The following is a 21,295-nucleotide window of genomic DNA, read 5'->3' as shown; positions in this document are numbered from 1 at the left end:
GAGTCAGAATACACCCTGACACCCCATCAGTCAGTCAGGGTGTTGGTGCAGTCCCATTCCATGGTGGCTGCATCCTCCTGCAGTGACAGATGTGGTTCTGCTGGAGCAGGGCTCCTGCACAAGGTGCAGTTTTCCTCCAAAGCTGCAGGGATGATGTGGAAGGCTCTGGTTTTCTTCTGGGATCCAGTGGGAAAAGGCTGCTCTGCTGTTCCAAATCTCCCCTTTGATCTGGGTAGGAAATGCTTGGCTCCTCCCCCTGGGTGGGGCATCTCCCAATGGGATGATGGAATTTGATCAGCCCTGCCCTGGGACTGCATGGCCATGAACAGGAGAGATCTCCTGGAGGGAGGATGGGCTGTGGAGGAGATAGAGAACACTGCCCCAGCTGGTTTCAATATATGGTGATAGGATACATACTTTTGGTTACATCCTGCTTTGCAAGTCAAGACAAGGGGGCTACCAGCAGGCTCTGCACTTCCACTCCTCACAGGGGTTTGTTGTCAGCAAATTGCTCTCACCTTGGCTTTCTGGTGTATTCCTCAATGGGATGAGCAGATACCTCTTTGCAGCACCTTACTACTACGGCTTCTCCAACAACAGACTCCAGGCCTACTGTAAGCAGAACCTGGAAATGAATGTCACAGTGGAGAATGTTCTCCAGGTAACTGTTCCCAAGCACTTCAGTTAGTCACTTAGAGGAAAGCCAAGGGGTCTGGTCAAGTGGGTACCCCCAGTGCCAGGTCACTGAGACTGCCCAGACCTTTCTGGTGGCAGTGGCCCTATGTGATGTGTGGGAGCCCAGACTTCAGCAGCAGAGTTCCTTACCTGGTACTGTGTTACTTCTGTTCCTGTGCTGCAGGGTTCAGCAGGTACTGCTCTCATCCCCTCTTACAGAACTGTGTTTCTAAAGGTCTTTTTAAGATGACCACGTGCTCAATACTCAACTGTAAACCCTTTTTGGCAGACATTTGTTCCAGGGCAAATGGTGGTTTGCAGGTGACAGACATTAGTCTTGTTTCATCAGTGATGCTGACAGGATCTGGCAGTGGAACTTGAACTAACAAAAGACACTGTGTGGTAAGAAAGCCAATGCCAGCTCCCAGGCAGGCACCCTGAACCTCTGCAGCACAAGCAGAAGCAATTCCTGCTTATCAGCTCTTGAGGACTCCATACATTTTAAATCCAAGGCTTATCTTTGAGTAGTTCAGAAAATACTCAGTTTGTAATGCAAAATGGAGATGTCCCCTAGCTAAGAGGAGTTACCTGCTCTAGGTCAGGCCTGTTTGTGCATCTGAGCTGTGCAGAATGGAAGTCACATTTTTGCTCCTGCTCTAGATTTTAGAAGCAGCTGACAAGACCCAGGCCCTGGACATGAAGAGGCACTGCCTGCACATCATCGTTCACCAGTTCACCAAGGTTGGTTGCATCTTTTCCGTGGCTTTTGAGAGCTGCTGTCCTCTGTCACTGCCTTGGTTAAAGACATGTTCATATAGAAATCAGTTTAATTCTTCCTCCTGTGGGACAGCTGAGAGCTGGCTGCATGTTACTGACACTCACTGACAGGACTGCTAGGCACACTTCTCACACCAAAGTAAATTAAAGACTAGAACAAGCTAGTCTAGAAATGTAAAGCCCTTCCAAGCAGAAGTTACCTTAAATTGCTTCCATTTCCGGTTGTTCCAACTGTTAATTTTGTGCCATGCCCTTCTTGGGTTGGTGTGTGTATAGCAGGGTAAGTTTGTTGTGTATTGAGGGCACAAATCACTAGCAGTTATCAGTGTGCTCCTCATACTTACCTTAAAGTATTCTCTGTCATACATTTTTATTGTCATGTGCTCTAAAACAAATTACCATGTCCTGGCTGGGCTCTCTGTGATTTCCATGTTCAACAGTTGGACTCCATGGTCTTAGAGGTCCTTTCCAACTTAAAAATTCTGTAGTTCTGTTTTAATGGGATTATGCATTAGTGGCAGGAAAGGTCAAGAGCCTGATGTGTTGATACTCCTGTCCTCACTTGAAAGAATAAGGATATTGTCATTTAATTGCTCCTATGAGATGTGATCCCTCCATGAGAGTTCCCCAGCATGTCATCAGTTCATTGCTCAGCTCATTAGCATTGCTGAAATAGGTAGATAAATCATAGGTATTGGGATTTCTGAATGCTACACACATACTGATAATAATTCCCTAGTTAATATTCAAGTAGCTCAGTCTCCTTTGTATATTTAAACTCACAATCCTCCTGGGGAAGAACAGCACTGCTATGTCCCATTAGTGTCTGGAGAGGAGACAGGATGGTGTTCAGGCTCTTCATTAAATGCCAGAGTTGCTGGAGCATGATGCATTTTACATTCAGAAATAACTGAAATTGCATAAAAAGCATTGAGAGCCGAGCCAGCATTCAGAATCACTCCCAGAGGACACTCCACAGTGTGAGGTTGCAGCCCCTGCCTTCATCCTGTCTGTTTTCTTCTGGCCCCACGAGTCCTGTGGAGCAGCCCAGTTCAGCAGGGATGGGGAATGGTCCCACTGCAGTGTACAGGACATTCCTGGGGTTGGTTCCTTGCGGCCACTGAGGGCTGAAATATCACAGTATCACTTGCCCAGTGCGGGCCAAAGAAAGACAGGAAGAAAAAGAGGTGTCATTCTCCCCAGAACATACAGGGGGAAATGGACATTGCAACACTGGGAGGCAGCCATGGGAGCTGGAGGGCGTTCCTCAGCTGTACTTCCTCACCAGGATGTGGAGAAATGTTTTTTATTTAAACTGTTGACTGGTAGAACAGTGTTCATCAAAACGTGGCTGGAAGACTGTCAAGCAGATGTGCATGGAGAAATCTCAATTATGCAATGTTTTCCCTTGGCCTGAGAGGCCTCAGTGTGTGATTCTTGGCCTGTCTGGGTGACTCAGCGTGGCTGGGCACGGACACTGCTCTGCTCCTGGCCAGCCTCGGGCTCTGAGGGGAGTTTGTTCTCGGGCACAAGCCCGGTGGGTCACCGGAGCTCAGGCAGGCTGGGGCCCTGGCTCTGGGATTTCCTGTTCTTCCTGGCTGTTCTGGATTTGGACTGTTAAGGAGTTTTCTCCACAGCAGGAACCTTACTGAAGAGCTGTTTCCCAGAAGTTCACTGCTTTGGGCAATGTGTTTTCAGGCTCTTGTGTGTCAGTGTTGTGCAAAAGCCCTAATAAATCTGCTGTTGTGATGTGTTTGTAGTGACACCCTGATCTGTTCAGTGCATGCCTGGGGAGGGGCCAGGATCCCACCAGTGCTAAGGGGGTCTCTCTCCCTTTCAGTGCTGGCAGATCTTTAGGCTGAGGATATTGCTACAAGCATGTCCTGAGCTCTTTCTGAAAGCATGCTCAGCCATTTCCTTCCTGGCCTTCAAAGGTTGCTCAGGACATCTTTATTCTTTATCCCAGTGCAGCTCCCTAGAGCGAGGTGATAATGTCAGTTCAAGGTAAGGAGAGTAGGTGAGTGCTTGGGCACGGTCTGCCTGGAGGCTGGGTGTGTGTTAGTGCCTCTAGACAGAGGATTACTGGCTCCTTACCATGAGGTTGAGGAGAAGGAAGGAATGTGTAGAGCTCATTTTTGCTAGTAGTTCAGCTTCTGAACAGTCCAAAAGCATAAAGTTTGTTGTAGATTCTCATCTATCTAATGCGGGTGGAGGTTTTTGTTGGCAAATGCTCCAGTGACCTGCTTTAACTGCAGGAAGAATGCCAGCAGAACCAGCATGGACACTGAGAAGAGCTTTTCCTCAGAAGCACAGGAGCAAAGGGAGCAGGCCCTGAGTCCCATTTTCAGTGCAAAACCACAGCTCTCAGAGCTCAGGCTGTACTGGTGCCCAGCATTGCTCTCAGGAGAGTGCTCAGTCAGTGTCTTGTAGCAGTAGGGCTGTCAGTACCAACAGAGGCAGCTCTGAGGGCAGATTCCTGCTGGTCTCCACTCCCAGCAGTCTGAATTTGGTTCTAAGCCCCAGTTGGAGCCCCATGGTCTGTTCCCTGCAGCCCAGCCCCACAGCTGGGATCTCGCACCATCTGTGCCCAGCCAGACTTGCCGTGGGGTGCCAAGGGTAAAAGGGTAATACATGAGCTGTGATTTGGGGAGGGTTTTAATTTCTTCCTGTTTTTTTCTGTTTTGTTTTCCTTGAAGGTCTCCAAGTTGCCAAATCTCCGCTCGCTCAGTCAGCTCCTCCTCCTTGACATCATAGATTCCTTAGCTACTCACATCTCAGACAAGCAGTGTGCAGAGCTGAGTGCAGACATATGACATGCCTTGGGTAATCCACCTTCTCATTTGCTCCTGAAAAACACTGGCACTTTAGAGCTGGCTCTGGTTTACTGTTACGTATGGAGTAGCTCAGTGTCTGCACACTACAGCAGCCCTGGAGGAGCAGGGACCACTGAGCTGCTCTCTTTGGATTTTCTGGGTTTGTACCTTTGTGCAGTATTTGGACTTTGTTACATTTGTTACCCAAATGTAGACTTGAAATCATTGCAGGCATGAATTAATTCCACATGGGTTGGGGAGTTACTAAGTTCATAATAAAGCCCATTATTACTTTCATACTGTAAAATCAAGCAGTCACGAGTAAGAGTCACTAATCCTTTGAAACACAATAGTTAAAGAATACTATTTAAAGAGCTTCAGCTGACCCAGCCCAAGGGCTGTAAGGGGAAGTCAGAACGAAACTGGGAACAAGAGCACATGGTGTTCACAGGGAGACTGGCCCTTGGGCCAGAATGTAGTGACTTTTCAGAGACTCCGTGGTGTGGATTAACAGATAAGCCCCTGTGCAACTGCCTGGATTGGTGAGCTGTGGGAATCCAGACCTATGCTCTGCAGCAGGTCAGACTGAAAGATTACAGCAGTCCTCTCTGACCATCAAATCCATTAATCCTGTCTTGCTAAGCCTTTCTAAATCTATTTATTAATAAAGAATTAACATCTTTTCCTGGCATTTCATGATTGACTTGGGTTTCATTTTGGAAAAAAAATTAAGCAAAAAACGTTCTGAGCTTGATGAAGGTCACATTGTTAAAAATAAGTGTGTTACATCTTGTTACTAATTTTATATTGAAGTGTCTCTGTGAGCTGTTGCCTTTGCAGGAAGGTGAATGAAGGCAGAGTGCCCTTCCCAGCCTGTGGAGGAGCAGCTGCTGTTCCCTCCCCTTGCAGCCCTCAGGTCTGTGCTGGATGCATCCCACTCTGCAGAGTGGAGAGGAGCTTCACCTCTCCTCACAGCTGGTGGTGTTGGTAAAGTGTCTGGTGGTAGAACTGTCCCAGCCCTGCCCAGAACCCCTGGGGCTGCCTCGGGAGGGAGTGACAAGCTGGGAATCAAAATCTTGTCCTGCTCCAGCTGCAGGGGCTGCTCTCTGTCTGAAGTTGGAGTGTTGCAGGATCCCTGTCGAGACATGAAGCTCCCAGCCCTCACATTCCCACGCTTGCAGCCATGATTTTCATTCAGTGAAGTGTTCCTGGAGCAGCAGTTGTGAGCTCGTCAGCATCCCACAGCCTGACACACCTGCACATGCTCTGCTGTGCCAGGGGTACTGCAGGCTGTGCAATGGAGAACTTGTCACGTATTCACCCAAGGGAAGTGCTCTTGGGACCACCCCCTGTCTCCCTGGTGGCTTGCTCAGGTGAGTCTGACCAGAGGTGACAGGTGCTTTTGAGAGCCAAGGACACCTTTTAAACCAGAGGGATTGTTTCCAGATGCCTTATAGATAGTGGAGCCTCTTCCCAGAGGTCATGATAATTGTAACTGACAGGCTCTGTGTTTCCTGGGAAACCAGACTGGCAGCTGAGAAAGGTTCTACACTGCAACTTGTAACAACACTACAGTCTATTTCCAGTAATGCTGATCCACTAGAGGACACCCATTGCCCAGGGAAACCTCATTCTCTCAGGCTGAACAGGTTGGTTTCAACCACGCCATAACCAGCCCTCTTTAAATCCTGAGTCCACTCGTGAGGAAATGCACAACCTCTGCACCCTCTGAGACGGCACTGTGGGGTCTTGCCTTTGGGGGGGTTTGGGCTCAGTCACAGCTGTAGGGACCACAATGCTGGGTCAGAGATTTAGTGTGAAAACTTGTAGCCCATTGAGATTTGCCTCTGGGCTGCTGTTGTGCAGAGTGCCAGCACACCTCCCTGAGAGGACATCCCCCAGTTTCCCAGGTGATCACAGGATGGGGAGGTGTTGTAAGGGCCACACAGACTGCGGGGTACACATGAGTTTCCCAGGGCAGTTAGGTGTTCTTGCTATCACCACCTTGTTATCATTATGGCCAGCAGGCTCCCAGGTTACTGCAGCCTTGGGCAGTTTTGTACTGGACTTTGTGCAGTCAAATCCCTGCATTAGATAAGGAAAAGGAACGTTGTGGCTGTCCAGCCTTGCCTTATTCCTAGTCTCTGCCACATGTAGGCCTCACACTGGCTCTTTAAAGCCCTTGGGACTGCTGGTGGGAGAGCAGGAGCACTCCTTTCCTCCAGCCCATTGTGAGCACCAGCATGGTGGCAAAAAGCAAGGTGGAGAAGCAATCCCCAACTCTGGAGCAGCAGCTCAGGGCACCGGAGCCAGGAAGTCCTAACTTTGCCACATTGCACCAGCTGCCCATGTCCCCACTATCACACAGGACCTGTGGCAGGAGCCTAGCAAGGAGCAGTGTGAATCAGGGCCAGGAGCTGCTCCAGCCCTGCAGGCACTAAAGCCAAGCCCATCCCTCCAGTGCCAGCATCAGGAGAAGCCAAATGCCCAGAGCAGGGGTGGCAGGGGGGCAGGGAGTAACTCTAAGGTAGCCCTTGGCTCACTGGGAACAGGAAGAACACAGAGAAAAAATTACACATTTTAATAAGGAAATGTGAAATGAGAGAGAGGCACTGAGGTCCTGCCAGCAGGAACACCGGCGGAGGGAGCAGAGCCCAGGCTGCCTCAGTCCTCAGCTCCCCCCAAGCCCAGGATCTTCTTGACGTAGTTCTGGACGTTGACGTGGAGCTGGGGAGCCGTAGCAGAGAAGGTCTCCATGGCCAGGGCCCGGGTGGCCTCGGAGCCGCCCCACATGGCGCGGTACAGGGGCAGCGTGTACTTCTGCTTGCCCTGCGGGGACAGCGCAGTTATGGCCCAGACTCCGCCCGGCCCCAAGGGTGACGCCCCCCATTCCCCCGTCCCCAGCACCTCCAGCCTCGCCCGGCTCTTAGCGAGGCACAGAGCACACAGCAATGGGACAGGGTGGGGAATGTGGCCGTGGGCAGCCCTTGGCACTGCAGCACCTGGAGAGGGGAGAACACCTGGACCTTGGAGAAGGAGCAGACCATGAGAAGTTCATGAAGTTCAATAAGGCCAGGTGCAGGGTCCTGCACCTGGGTCAGGACAGGATGGATGGAGAGCAGCCCTTCAGAGGAGGACTTAGATGACAAATTGGGTGTGACCTGGCCATGTGCTCTCCCAGCCCGGAAACCCAACTGTGTCCTAGGCTCATCCCCAGCAGCGTGGGCAGCAAGTGAGGGGGAAATTCTGCCCTCTCGTAAGACCCCAACACTGGAGCATCCAGCTCTAGAGTCTCCAGCAAAAGACACACATGAACAGAGCAGGTCCAGAGGAGTCCATGGAGCTGTTCTAAGGGCTGGAGCACCTCTGCTTTGGGGCCAGGCTGTGAGAGATGGGGGTGTTCACCTGGAGAAGGCTCCAGGGAGACCTTAGAGCCCCTTCCAGAGCCAAGAGAGCTGGAGAGGGACTTTGGAGTGACAGGACAATGGGGAATGGCTTCCCACTGCCAGAGGGCAGGGTTAGATAGGATATTAAAAAGAAATTCTTCCCTATGAGGGTGGTGAGGCCCTGGCACATCCCCTAGTAGTGTCCAAGGCCAGGTTGGATGGGGCTTGGAGCAACCTGGGCTAGAGGAAGATGTCCCTGCCCATGGTATGGAGTGGAATAAGATGAGCCTTAAGGTCCCTTCCAACTCAAACCATCCTGTGGGACTATTAAAAGCACTGTCTCTCTGGCACTGAAGGCCCTGTGCCCCATGCCCTTCTCTCCCCACTGGCATGCTTCTGGGCACTGCCACCACTGCCCAGGGACAAACCTGGCTGTGCAGGAAGTCCTTGACTTTGCTGTACTCAGCCTCCAGGTTGTTCTTGAGGACAATCTGGCACCAGCGCAGTCGCAGCTCAGCGTTCTGGGCCTTGGAGATTTTGGGGTACATCTTGCTCAGTCTTTTCACATTGCCTGTGAGAGGGGAATGGTCACCATCCCCCACAGGGCTCTGACCCAGCTCCCAGCCCTTGTCCCTGGGAGTGCATCCCAGCTGTGCTGCAAATTCTCTGGGATCCTCCCAGCCTCAGGTAAGCCCTATCCCCTGCCCAAGTGACCCCCACCCCAGCTCTGGAGCACCTCAGGCACTTGCTGGCTCTGGGCAGGACAGTGCCTATGTTGGGCCTTCCAGGCTGGGCAGCCCTGAAGGGCCATGTGCTGGTGGCTTGGGGTGCCAGCACAAAGTGGGGGGAGATTCCTCAGTGAAGAGGGCAAGGAGAGTTGTGGTGACATGGGGACATGACAGCCCAGCAGAGCCAGCCTAGGGACAGCAGGACTGCACGTGTTCCCATAAATCCAGGGACATGCTTTCCCTGGCTCTCCATCCCCCACCACACTGACCAAGGCTTCCCTGGAACCAGGACCCAGCTGGGAGGGGCTGATAGTCACACACCTGTGTGTCCTCCCCATGTGCCCTCAGATCCCTGGCCAATTGGCTGGACTTGGGCACATCACCCTGGGCACCAGAGCCCTGGGAGTGCCCTGTCACTCACCTTCGGGCAGGGGGGATTTCTGCAGGACCTGATCCAGGAAATAGACCAGCTGGTACGTCCTCCAGCCTGTGATGTCCACAGCTTCGATCGCCTCCATGTTCAAGCCGTCAGCTGCCCAGAGCTCTGCCAGCTCATCCGCCGGCCTCATCAGCTGCTGCCCCGGGGACAGGTCAGGCAGGTAGGGCGGCCAGCCCGGCGTGTTCAGCCAGCGGTCAAATTCAAACCCTGCAGCGAGGCAGGAGGGAGAGCTGGGAATAGATCCCTGAGCCCCACACCAGGTGCTACTGCCCAGACCCCCCACTGCTTTCTTCCAGTGCCACCAAACCTGCCCAAGGACGGTGACCACCACAAACTAATGGGGTGAGGCCATCAGACACATGGGCTCAGGTATCAGTCCTAGCACCACCAGCAGGATGAGCTGGCTCTGGCACAGAAAGCTCCTGCCAAGCCTGGATCTCCAGCAAGGCCAGGCCAAGCCCAGAGTGCTGGCTGGGCCTGATCACCAGACTCACCAGGCTGAGTCATGGACACCCCATGAAACAGCACCCAAGTGCGGAGCAGGGACTGGGTTTGAATGGAAAAAAATCAGGCTAAGCTGGCACATGCCCAAGCCTGAGCCTGATCCCAGCTGGTCAGTGCCATCCCTGCCTCCAGCATCTCTAGCAGAACACACAAATCAACATGCAAAGGCTCCGGGGGACATGGCAGCTCTGACACCCGTGGGTGTGGGGCTGTGAAGTGGCAGCCCCATTCCCTGGCCAGGATGGTGCTGTACTGACCTGGGATGGAGTCCACGCCTTTCTCCTTCAGCTCTGGGAAGTACTCCAGGAAGAACCCAAGGGTGTCATCTGCAGTGATGCTCTGGAACTTGAACCGGTTCACGTAGGCCTGTAGGAATGGATGAGGCCGATGCCACTCTCACCCCAGCAGTGCTGCCCAGCCCTCTGTGTGCTTCACCTCATGGGGGAACACATTCCAGCCCTTCTTCCCTACAGGGGCTGCCCAGCCCCCTGCATCCCCAGGGATACCCCTCAACATTCCGAGCATCTACTGCTAGCACGAGCCTAAGCTCCGCCTTCATCTTATTCCCCTATTCACATTGCTGTTTCCCACCTCTTCTTCCTCTCCCCAGCCACCCCAGGATCCTGCTGTGCCCTGGCCTCCTGCCATGGCATTTTGGATGACTTTTCAGCTCATACCCACCTGGAGGAAGGCATCAAACTTGCTCTGGTCACCCACAAGATGAGCCAAGTAGCTAACGAAGCAGTACCCCTTCTCATAGGGTGTTTCATTATATGTGTCATCTGGATTGACACCTAGAAAAAGGCAAAACTCTCAGAAATCCTCTGCTCACCTGCAGAACATCACAGCCCTCATGTGCACCAAGATTCTCCCATCTGTGCTGGGCACAGCCTATCCCATCACTCCTGCAGCCATCATCTTTCCTGGGTCCCATCACCTATGCTGGTGTTATTGCCAGCCATGGAACAGCCTGGCTCCCCCCAGCCCACCTCACTGTCCCACTCCTCCAGAGCCCAGGGACACCCCACACACCTGGCTCGATCACCACCCGCAGCTTGTTGAGGGGATGGTCCTCCCCCGTGGCGTCCATGTGCTGGCGCAGGAGGGCCCTTCCCGTGGCAGCCTCCAGGCACGTGTAGGGCAAACCTGGGCAGAGACAAACGGAGGCGTTCGGGGAGCCCGGCCAGACCCCTGCGCACTGCGGGCACAGCGGGCACTGCGACGGGAGAACAGCATCAGTGACTGAGCTGGGAGAGCAGGAAAAACAAAACATGGGGAGTTGGGATGGCAGAGCTGCAGGGGGGCACGGGGCAACCCAGCCCTAGGCAGCGACAGATTTTTTAAGCCACTTAAATTTGTGTGGATACAGCAAATTGTGCTGGGAGAACACGAGTTTCTGGACAGCACTGTGTGTGCAGGGGGGAGGTCAGGACAGCTGGTATCAACTCCACATGGGAGCTGCAAGAGGATGAGGAAGGTGAGGCAAGGACACAGTGCCCACATTCCTGGCAGGGGTTGTGGGGAACTGTCCATCTCAGAGCAAAGGCTGCTGGAAATCACGGACTGGTTTGGGCTGAAAGGGACACTACAGATCATCTTGTTCCACCCTCTGCCATGGACAGGGACACCTTCCACTAGACCAGGTGGTTCTAAGCCCCATCCAACCTGGTCTTGGACACTTTCAGGGGTGGGGTAGCCACAGCTTCTCTGGGCCACCTGTGCCAGTGCCTCCTCAAACTCAAAATATCGAATCTAAACCTACTTTTTCAGTTTACAGAACCCCACAGGGCCTTGCAGCTGCTGCCCTTCACCTCTTCTGAGATGCAGCACAGGCTCCATTCCCACTGGCACTCGGAGGGATGCGCTGAGCTGTGAGACACAGCCCCCAGACCCACACAGGGCTCAGTACCCCACAGCCAGGCACAGCCACGCACCATAGACCTCGGTGGAGATGCGCCTCTGGGCGTACATGGTGAAGCCCTCGTTCAGCCAGAACTCGCCCCACGTGGCATTGGTGACCAAGTTGCCAAACCAGCTGTGAGAGATCTCATGGATGATGACGTCCACCAAGGAGCGGTCCCCGGCCAGCAGGCACGGAGTGACAAAGGTGAGGCAGGGGTTCTCCATGCCACCAAAGGGGAAGGAGGGTGGCATGAACAGGATGTCGTACCTGCCAGAGAAGACTGGGCTCAGACCCCACTCTTCCTGAAGACGGGGCTGGGGACAGAAGGAAATTTTCTCCCTGTCCCTGGGGAGCCAGACCCTTCAGGAACCTTCTAGCCATACCTGCCCCAAACATAAGGTCCAAAGAGTTTCTCTCCAACCACCAGGAACTCCTCAATCACCCCGTCGTACTCCTTCTTGGCAGCCTCGATCAGGCAGGGCTCGGCCCAGACACGGCTCCTGGCCAGGTGCAGAGAAGAAGAAGTTTAACCATTAGGGGACTTTCACCTTGTTGCTTCATCAGACAGAAATTGTACAGGTTTATTTCGAAGAAAAAAATCCTGCTGATAAAGGCATCTAAAGAGGCCAATAGTGCAAACTGCAGTGATTTCTTTCCTTGTCTGAATGTCAAAGGGCTTTTATATGGCTGCAGTGGCAGCCAAGAACTCAAGAAAGCACCAGCATGTGAGGAAATGTGGGATCCTCCATGCATGGGGACCCACTGCCCTCATTCACAAGCAGGGTGACATGAGCAGAGCCAGGAGCTCCTGAAGGTGAGGAGAACTCTCCAGTTCGAGAAGGACCCTCATCCCGTGACACAGACAGGGACTGACTGTGCCATGTTTATGGCCAGTGTCTCTGCTCTCCAGAGCCCTGTGGAGCAGGGAGAGGCAGGAGCTGGCTGCCACAGGAGCTTCACTGTGCAGCTTCCACAGCTCTGGAGCCCTCTTGAGCCCCTTACCTTGGGCCAACATCAGCAGACACAATGTCCCCAACAACCAGAGCAATCAAGTAGGAGGGGATTGGCTGGGACATCTTGAATACAAAGGTGTTATCCTTCTGCTTCTCCCAGGTTGTGGCACTCATTACAGCTGTGAAACCCTCAGGAACCTGAACACGTGGATAAAACCATCCATTAGATCCACAGCATACACAGTGGGAGGCCAGTTAGGCCAGCTGGGACACCACAATGCCTGATGGCAAATGCATCCCAGCCTGAAGGTGCTGGGGCCATGGGCACTGCAGGCTTTGGGGAGCAGAGCAGAGCAGGAACACCCCGAGCTCCCAGCTGCATCTCTGTAACACTAGGATACCTGGAGCTGCCCCAGGTGCTCCTGGAGCTACGAGAAGATAAGGAAAATGCTGGAGCTGCAGGTGTGAAGGGGCAGAGGATGCAGATCTCTGGCTCCCCTTCCAGTTCTTGCACAACAACTCATTTTTCCTGTTCCCAAGCCAATGTAGAACCCATGGCCAATTCACCAGGCTGGGCTGAGCCCAGGGAGACTGATCCAGTGTCCCCTATCCCATACAGGGGGTGAGCCCTGTGGTGCACAGGGAATATGGTTTCCTTGGTACAGGGCATCACACCAGAGCTCAGCAACAGCCCCATCCCACACTCACCCTGTGGCACCAGAGGGGCACTGCCCTGGGAGAGCAAAATAAGTCAATCCTGGCATCACCAGCTGATGCCACCATGTGCCATTGGCACTGGCTTGGTGTCACACCATTAAGCAGTTCCCCTTGCCCACAGCAGGCCAGCACACTGTGGCGGCCCAGTGCCAGTGTCACCACGTGCCCACACACAGACAATTAGGGAATCTGGATTTAGTGCCATCTTTGAAGATCAGCAGCTGCTCCTTCCTGGAAGTTTGGCAGCTACAGAACTGCCACCAGGGCCCAGCATGGCCCAGCACCACCACCCTCCTTCAGCTGTTTTCCCCCAAACTCAGCTCCTCCTGCTACAAATGCCAAGAGCTCAGGCAGGACACCTCATGCATCTGCTCCCGGGCACCAGCAATGCAACTCGAGAGAGACAGGAGCACCCTGGGACTGCTTGAACTCATCCAAAAGGGCATATAAGAGAAAAATAGCCCAAGTACAGAAGAATGATTTCTCAGCTGGGGCCTGAGGAGGAGGGTTTGAAGTAGTGTCCCTGCTGTGATGCTCCAGTGCTTTGGCACATTCCTTGCAAAGAACCCAACAGCTCAGAACAGTTTAAGCTGGAAGAGACCTTAAAGCTCAACTCATTCCACCCTGTGCCATGGGCAGGGACACCTTCCACTAGCCCAGGTTACTGAAGCCCTGTCCAACCTGGCCTTGGACACTTCCAGGGATGGAGCAGCCACAGCCGCTCTGGGCACCCTGTGCCAGGGCCTCAGCACCCTCAGAGGGAAGAATTCCTTCCCAATATCCCATCTAACGCTGCCCTCGGGCAATGGGAAGCCATTTCCCCTTGTCCTGGCACTCCAGGCCCTTGTCCAAAGTCTCTCTGCAGCTTTCCTGGAGCCCCTTTAGGCACTGGAAGGGGCTCTCAGGTCACCTCGGAAAGTTCTCCTCTCCAGGTGAACACCCCCAGCTTTCCCAGCCTGGCTCCAGAGAAGAGGTGCTCCAGCCCTTGGATCATATCCATAGCTTCCCTTGGACTTTCTTCCCCAGCAAACTTTGCACTCATGGAGTGTTTTGCCTCTGGTGGGTGTGAGGGAACGGCCGGGGCACCTCTTGGGGCTCTGCTTACCTTCACAGTGGCTGAATAGGTGAACTTGACTGAGGGGGTGTCGAAGCAAGGGAAGAAGGACCTGTTGAGGACAGCCTGGCCCTGTGTGTACATGTAGGGCTTCTGCTTCCCCGCCGTCTGCTCAGGGGACAGCCAGCACACCTGGGAGGCACCAAGACCCCAGTGAGGGGCGGCTCGACCACAGCAACTCCTTACGGAGGGAGCTGGGAAGAGGCTCCTCACCCAAGGGTGCTTTGCCCACCCTAGGCCTGCTGTCCCCTAGACCACCCCCCAGCTCCCCCCGGGTCTGGTGGCCCCCAGTCCACATCCAGTCCTCTTGGACTTTGTGGGCCTGGATGTCCCACCGGGCTCGGCGTCCCTTCCATCCACCCGGTTACCCGCCGGGCTCGGTACTTCCTCCCCCCATCCTGCTCTCTCCGAGCCCGGTGTCCCCCAGTGTCCCCCTGCTCATCCCGCTCCCGGTGGCCCCCGGTGTCCTCCCACTTCCCCCAGGCCCGGTGTCTCCCAGTGTTACCCCGCTCACCCCGGGCCCCTCGCCCGCTTCGTAGTCGATGAGGAGGGTGAGCAGCTGCCCGGCACGGGGTGCCTGGGGCAGGGCGATGTGCAGGGCGCTGCCATAGCTGGCGAAGGGCCGGCTCTCCACGGGCAGCTCCTGACCGGCCGCGTCCCCGGGCCCGCCCGGCGGCGGCAGGAGCGCGGCGCGGCTCACGGACAGCGCGGGGTGCGCGTCCAGCCGCAGCTCCGCTCCCTCCGCGCTGTCCCGCTCGCAGCGCAGCTCCAGCCGCGCTCGGCCCCGCAGCCGCCCCGCGCCCGCGGCCGCGAAGGACACGCGCAGGTCCAGGTGCAGGTGCCGCAGGGACCACGGGCCCGCGCTGCTCGCCGAGGCCCTGTCCCGCACCGGGGACACGTCCGGTACCGGGGCCGCCATCGCCGCGCCAGGGACGGGACCGGGGGCGGGACCGGGGGCGGGATCGGGGCGGGATCGGGGCGGGGCTGCCCCCGGGGGCGGGAGGCCGGTCCCGTCCAGGGGCGGGCGCGGGGCGGTCCCGGGAGCGGGGAATGGAGAGGCGGGGAATCCATGGGTGGGGGATGGAGGGGGCCTATGGGGAGATCCGTGGATGGGCAATGCAAGGGACCCATGCGGAGATCTCGCGGGCATCCATGGATGGGGGATAGAGAGAAATCTATGGAGGGGATCCGTGGGTGGGGAATACAGAGAAAACTATGGATAGGATCCATCGGAGATCCATGGGTGGGGAATGGAGAGGCATCTATAGGGTAGATCCATGGGTAGGGGATCTATGAGGGGGGGATGGAGGGGACATGGGATGGGATCCATGTTACCGGGGTGTAGGGGGATCTATGAGGGACCTATGAGAGTCCCAGAGAGAATTCAGGAGAAGGACAGAATTCATGGGTTGGCGAGAATCAAGAGACATCTGGGGGAAATAGGGATGGGAGGAATTCGTTGGGGCAAGGGATCTAGGAAAATCTATGGGCAGGGATCCGTGGTGGGGGGGGGGTGGGGGGCGGTGTGCAGCAGAATCCAGAGGTTGGGAATCCATGGATCAAGGGATTCATGGTGAGGCACTCTTGGACAGGAGGTTCTATAGGGATCCAAAATGGGATCCCTTGCAGGGTTCATGTCGGGCTCCACGGAGAGAGGATGGAGCGGGGGACCCAGCACAGGGGTCCGTGGGAAGATCCAGGGGAACTCGAGGAAGGATATAGATACAGATCCGAGGAAAGATCGAGTTGCGGGCGGGTGTATCTAGGGTCGGGGATCCATGTGGGATCTGGGAAAATATACGGGGGATCCAGAGGGGGTCAAGATCCAAGCGGAGGAGTGCCAGAGCCGGAGGTGAGGTGGGGCAAGATCCAGAACGGGAGTCAGATGGAGAGAGAGATCCATAGCGGGGGATTTGGGGAAGAAGGGGGCGGGAGTGAATGGGGCCGGGATCCCTGAGAAATTCGCTGGGGTCGTCCATGGGGGATCTGGAGGGGTGACAATGTCAGGATCCATAGGGAGGGAACAGAGATTCACCGAGGGGCTCGTGGGGACATCCGGGGAGAGTGGAGGTGGGATATCCAGAGGGAACGATGGGGGATCCCCTGGGTCAGGGCGGTCGTGTGGGATCCATGAGAAACCCGAAGAGGGGATGTTCCGTGGGGGGCTGGGGGGCGTCCATGGAGTTTCCCCGGCTCAGGCTCCGTTGCCGGTTCCAGGCGCCGCGTCTCGCCAGCCGAGCGGCACCGGGGGCAGCAGGGACCGGGCGGGGCCGTCCCCAGGGACCGAGCGGGGCAGGGCCGGCCCCGCACCCGCCTCTCCGGGCCGGGGGTCGGGGGACCGAGGGGCCAGGGGACCGGGGACGGGGCGGGCACCCCGGGCTGCAGGAGCGGCGGGGCCAGGCTCGGGCCTGCGCGACTCCTCCCCCGGCCGCCGGCCCGGCCCGCGCGGGTCCCCGGCCGCGCTGTCACTCCGCGAGCGGCGGCGGCTCCGGGCGCTGCCCGCGGGGCCGCGCGGGACGGGGCGCAGCGAGCGGTGAGCGGGGCACCGGGATCGGGGCCGCGGGACAACTCCCCGTGCGAGCGGGGAGACTCGGGAGAAACGCCGGTGGGAGCGGGGGTGATGGGGGACGTCCTGCGTGGCCCTGGAAGGCAGAGACACCCCGGTGGTATCCGTTCTGATACGGAACATCCCGACAGAGACTGGCGGTGACAATCGGGGACACATCAGCGGGGTCATCCTGCGGGGATCAGCGTTGACAGAGGGGACAACGGGCGGTGGTGGGGGACACCCCATCGGGGGCTGCCTAAACACAGTGGGAGCGGCAGATGATGGGGAGCACCCTGATGAAGACCGAGATGATGGGGTCATGCTGCGGGGAACAGCGGTGACACGAGAGACACGCTGGCAGGGACGGGGAGTACGGGCAGCAGCTGTAGGGGCTGGCACAGCCTGACACTCGGGGCAGCCCCCTGTGTCCCACAACGTCCCCACCTCTCCGCAGAGACCCTGCTTCAGCGGTGGGAGCTACAGCGTGACCGAGCTGGCAAATTCCTGTGTCCCAGTGCCTTCGATGTCCCCTGGACAACCCCAGTTCCTGTCCCCGGCAGAGGGGGGCTGCAGGAAGACGCTGTGGTGCCTCCCCAGTTCAGTCCTGGGGAGCACAAAATGGCCAGCAAAGGGTGACGGGGCAAACGAAGCACAGAGAAAATGTGTGTCCTGCTGCCCCACATCCCCTTTCCACAGGCAGAGCAGGTCGGTGCTGCCAGATCATGGTGGTCTGCCCTAATTTCTGACATGGGAAGGTACATCCAGGCTGTAGGCATCTATGGGTGCTTCCCATGGGGATCCTCCACCACCTGGGGTGAAAGAGCCATCCCCACACTCCGTGGAGCTGGGAATGTTGCAGCCAAACTGGGATGGCACAGGACAGAGGGAAACTTTGAGATGACTTCATCCCAGGCCATGCCCCATGAGACACGGAGGTGCCCGTCACCCTGTGCGAGGGAAGCGGTGAAAACACACTGAGTGCATGTGCCAGGACGACTCTTTCCTGGATTTCACCTAGGAAAAAAACAACTGGGAGGGGAGCCAGGGAGTCTGGATGTGCTGGGATGCCAAGCCCGCAGCCAGCCCTGCTGCGTCCCCGCAACTGCCCAGAGCAGGCGAGACCCCGCACAGGCAGGGCTTGCCCATGGGTTTTTGGGGTGCTGCCTGCGTTCCCCAAGGCTTTGCTGTAGCTGCTATGTCATTATCCGCGGTTCCAGAGAGGGTCCATGTGCTCCCTAGGGGGTCACAGGGATGGGGCAGCTCCCTGCACCCCAGAGCAGCGTGTGTTGGTGCCGGTGTTGTTGGAAGGAGGGGCTGGACCCCCCCCAGTTTCACAGCTGGGAGAGCTGAATCAGGAAATCCCGGCTGGCCCGGCCGGATCCCGGCTGAGTCATTTCGCGGCGCTGAGTAAGTGCCCGTGCCGGGGCTGCAGGGCAGGGGGGCAGGGGCTGCCCGCACATGTCCCGGCAGTGCCCCTGGCCCTGGCCTCGGGTCACTCCCAGCCCTGCCAGCCCCGTGCCTCAGTTTCCCCCCAACGTTTTCCTAGGACTGGATGAGACAGAAGGCTCCTGAGACGTGGACATGTCACACATCCCAGCATGGGAGTTGGCTCTGAGAGGCCAGGGAGAGGGAAAACGGGTTGGGGTGGGGACTGTGGGACTCAGTGAGCTCTGGTGCTCACTGGGAGGAGAATGGTATCCCCACGGCAGGATTTGGGATCCTCCTTCTGGTAAAGGAGGTCTCCAGTCATGGTGTTGGGAGGGGATTGGCACTGAGGAGAGGAATGGGGGCGAAGAAAGGATGAGGATGAGAACTGGGATGGGAAGTAAAGATCAGAATGGGGACAGAGATGGGGATAGGGAAGGGGTGGGGATGAGATGAGATGAGATGATGAGATTGAGATGAGATGAGATGAGATGAGATGAGAGATGTATTGGGAGTGGGATGAGGATAGGGATGGGGTAGGGATAGGGCTGTCCCTATTCCACTGTGCATTGGGATAGGATGAGATGAGGGTGAGGGTGGGAATAGGATGGAGACACAGATGAGGCTGACAGGGCTGGAACAGAGTTTGGGGTGCATATGGGGACGTGGAGGGAATCAGGCTGGCCCCACTGGCAGCAGGATGTAAATAACCTGCCAGGACACGAGGTTTTTTCCTGCTGCCCCCCCATGCAGCTCCACGGACAGGAAAAAGGTGTTTCCGCCTGCGGATGGGAGCGGGGCCCCAGGCCTGGAATGGGATGCAGGGCCTGGGCCATGGACAGGGGGATCAGGTGACCCCCTCGGTCTGGATCTTGGGGTGCAGCTGCTGATCCCATGGCTGGTGGGACCCCTGACCTCAGTGGGGCCACTGCAGCCCCCTAGGCCCTGGCTGGGCTGATGGCAGGAGTCCCCGGTGCAGCTGACACCACTGTGGGGACAGGACGTGGTGCCACCAGCCTGGGGCACCCTGTCCTCTCAGTGCCACCAGCCAGGGCAGCTACCAGGTGAGAACCTGGGGATCTGTTCCTCCTTTCTGGCTAGAGCAGGATCCCTGTAGAGCAGAAGTGGGCACTGTGAGACAAGAGTGCTTCTCCTTGCCCATGACCCTTGCTCCCTGACCAAGCACGATGTCCCCTCACCTGCATGTGCTACCTGGGGACATCTGGCATGCTCCACCAGCACAGTGCCTGGTCATCAGCCTGGGCTGGGGACACCAGTGTGGGATTGGGACATCAGTACTGGATGGAAGTCTTCAGCATTTGTTCCCACCACCATGTGACCCCCCCTCTGCCTTGCTGCTGGCAAATGGGTGACAGTCCTCCCTCATCTGTCTGGGCATCCATTTAGTGGCAGTCAGGGCAGGGACAGCACCCTCTGTCCTCCCACAGCCCTTTGTGCCCTGTGCAGTGGGAAAAACAGCAGTGACAGGGAGGGAGCAGCTGGAACCACACTGCCTCTGCCCACTGCCCTGTGTGTCCCCAGGGAAAGCCCATCTCATGTCACTGGCCTGTCCTGGCTGGGCAGGATCAGTCCCCAAGCCCTAACCAAGCCCAGAGGGGTGGCAGCCCCAGGAGTGCTCTGCAGGGAGCCAGGACCTGCTGGGGCAGTCAATGGCACTGGTGGTGACAAGGCTGGTGGCAGTGCATGGGGAAACTGAGGCACAGGCTGCAGGCAGGTGGCACATTGCCAACCCTTGTGGGAACTCTTCGAATGCTCCAGGTGACAGATCAGCCACCATCCTGTCCCAACAGGCTCTAGTGGCTTCCTTGGTGCATTGGCTGGCACAACCCAACTCCTGCTCGTTAGCAAGTGACCTCTAATGAGTTTTGCCCGGTTGTACTGCAGGGTCTGGGCGGTGCTATGGACATCAGGCACTGCTGTGGATTGACTGCCTGGATCAGGAGATGTTTGTTGGGAGAGGGGCTGGAGGATCCCCCTGGCACGTGGCACCCATGACCACCATCACAGGAAGTCACAATAACTGGGGAGAGCAACATTTTCATTAACCAGGGTGGAGGGAGGTCCTGGATGAGCAAGGGACGGTTTGAAGCTCTGCTCTGTCCGAAGGGGTCATGGTGGGGTAGGAGCTGGGGTGAGGCTGTGGGACTTGGTCCCCCTGCACTCCTCTGAGCTTACCTGGTCAATGCCCCATCCCGGCCCCAAATCACCTGTGGCACCATTCCCATCCTCAGGACTTTTATGAGGGGCTCTGGGTCACTCCATCTCGGTGCCAGGCTGCCCTGAGTTTCATAGTGGGATCACATCCCGCAAAGGCTCAGCAGCAGGTCCTGGTGTCACTCTGAGCCCTGCCCTGCTGCCACCCTGCCGGCACTGGGGAATGGAGAGCCCCAAGGTATCGCAGGTGGGGACAAGCCAGCCATGCCCGGGGGGGGCTGGGGCAGTGGGACTGGTATCACCGGTGTCCCGCATCCTCTTACCGCCGGATGTGGGAATCGGGCTTCGGAGGTCTCAGCTGTGCTGCAGGGTTTGGAGTGGGAGCCAGCGCTCGAGTTAACGCCTCCCCACTGTTTGCCTGGATTCCCTGGATTCCCCTGCTCCCATGGAGGAGCGGAGGTGGAAGCTGGGGGAGCCGGGGCTGTGCTCGTTCTCCGTTCTCCTCCGCAGATCCGTTCAAGGCCCGTGCGGATGCGGCCGGGGCGGTGCCGCCTCCGGCAGCGGAAACTCCCCCTGGGCAGGGTTCAGTCACGAATTCTCCTCCACCCCTTCTCCCCCGCCTTCCCTTCTCCTCGCCCCTCTGGGCTCTGCAACCCCTCCTCTCTCGCCCTGCTAGGGTCTCCATACCAGGGGATGTGCAGTGTAGGGTGGGCTAGAGAAGGCAGGAGTGCTGCCATCCTCGAATGGGCTGCTCGCTTCAGGCAGGCAGGATGCTCAAGGACGATTGAGGGATACTGAAGGGATGTCTGAGGGATGCTTGGGCTCCCCTCTAGGAAAGCCAGGCATTCTCCAGATGTGATGGCCTCATGACGGCTCCATTGGTTGCATCCTTTTGAGGGAGGAGGTTTAATTTTAAGTGTAAGAGGGTCGTGGGACTGGAGCTGCTACCTGTGCTGGGGCTGGTGAAGGGTATTAGGGCCAGGGAGGGCATTGCCAGCCCCTGCCAACCTCTTCCAGCCTCATGTATTAAGTGACAATTCTCAACTCCCTTGGGATGTTGGCATCGTGAACATACTTGGAGTTGTTCTGATAAGCCCTGGGGATGTGGATCCCTCTGGAGTGGAGACTGTTGCAACAC

The 21,295-nt window shown here is 56.8% G+C and overlaps 2 protein-coding genes across 5 annotated transcripts in view; one reads left to right on the top strand and one right to left on the bottom strand.

Moving 5' to 3' along the window:
* Window positions 1-4,956, top strand: part of LZTR1 (leucine zipper like post translational regulator 1) — a 36,309-nt gene extending 31,353 nt beyond the window's left edge. Inside the window, exons 18-21 of one of the 3 annotated variants that reach the window (XM_088180475.1) lie at window positions 556-661; window positions 1,336-1,416; window positions 3,419-3,456; window positions 4,149-4,956. In XM_088180475.1, coding sequence (XP_088036601.1) covers window positions 556-661; window positions 1,336-1,416; window positions 3,419-3,456; window positions 4,149-4,206 — 283 coding nt within the window. In that variant the 3' untranslated portion in view covers window positions 4,207-4,956. Of the gene's footprint in view, window positions 1-555; window positions 662-1,335; window positions 1,417-2,593; window positions 2,997-3,418; window positions 3,457-4,148 lie in introns of those variants that run through there. The other 2 variants (XM_014872856.2, XM_088180476.1) reach the window with 2 other exon arrangements.
* A 1,875-nt stretch (window positions 4,957-6,831) lies between these two features.
* RNPEP (arginyl aminopeptidase) lies at window positions 6,832-20,711 on the bottom strand. Of its 2 annotated transcripts, none has more exons than XM_088180192.1 (11): window positions 20,481-20,711; window positions 14,001-14,141; window positions 12,228-12,376; window positions 11,609-11,725; window positions 11,257-11,492; window positions 10,355-10,468; window positions 10,004-10,116; window positions 9,580-9,688; window positions 8,801-9,025; window positions 8,080-8,222; window positions 6,832-7,094 (listed from the first exon to the last, which is right to left on the bottom strand). In XM_088180192.1, the coding sequence occupies exons 2-11, from the start codon at window positions 14,091-14,093 to the stop codon at window positions 6,930-6,932; spliced, it is 1,464 nt and encodes a 487-aa protein (XP_088036318.1). In that variant the 5' UTR covers window positions 14,094-14,141; window positions 20,481-20,711; the 3' UTR covers window positions 6,832-6,929. The 2 variants fall into 2 exon arrangements, with proteins under 2 accessions (XP_088036318.1, XP_014728097.1); XM_014872611.2 differs by lacking the exon at window positions 20,481-20,711 and adding an exon at window positions 14,524-14,953.
* Between the last annotated feature and the right edge of the window lie 584 nt (window positions 20,712-21,295).

This window comes from Sturnus vulgaris, chromosome 29 (genome assembly GCF_052056855.1).
Source record: "Sturnus vulgaris isolate bStuVul1 chromosome 29, bStuVul1.hap1, whole genome shotgun sequence".
Lineage (NCBI taxonomy): Eukaryota > Metazoa > Chordata > Aves > Passeriformes > Sturnidae > Sturnus > Sturnus vulgaris.
The sequence above is the reverse complement of the archived record's forward strand: the minus strand, read 5'-3'. Positions and strand labels throughout refer to the sequence as shown.

Bases quoted from the DNA above. Each gene is read 5' to 3' on its own strand.
- RNPEP (XM_014872611.2), bottom strand. From the start codon at position 14,928: ATGGCGGCCCCGGTACCGGACGTGTCCCCGGTGCGGGACAGGGCCTCG. The intron at 14,142-14,523 runs GTGAGCGGGGTA...GGTGCCTCCCAG, and splicing joins AAGCGGGCGAGGGGCCCGGG to GTGTGCTGGCTGTCCCCTGA. The intron at 10,469-11,256 runs GTGCGTGGCTGT...GTCTCTGCCCAG, and splicing joins CATCTCCACCGAGGTCTATG to GTTTGCCCTACACGTGCCTG.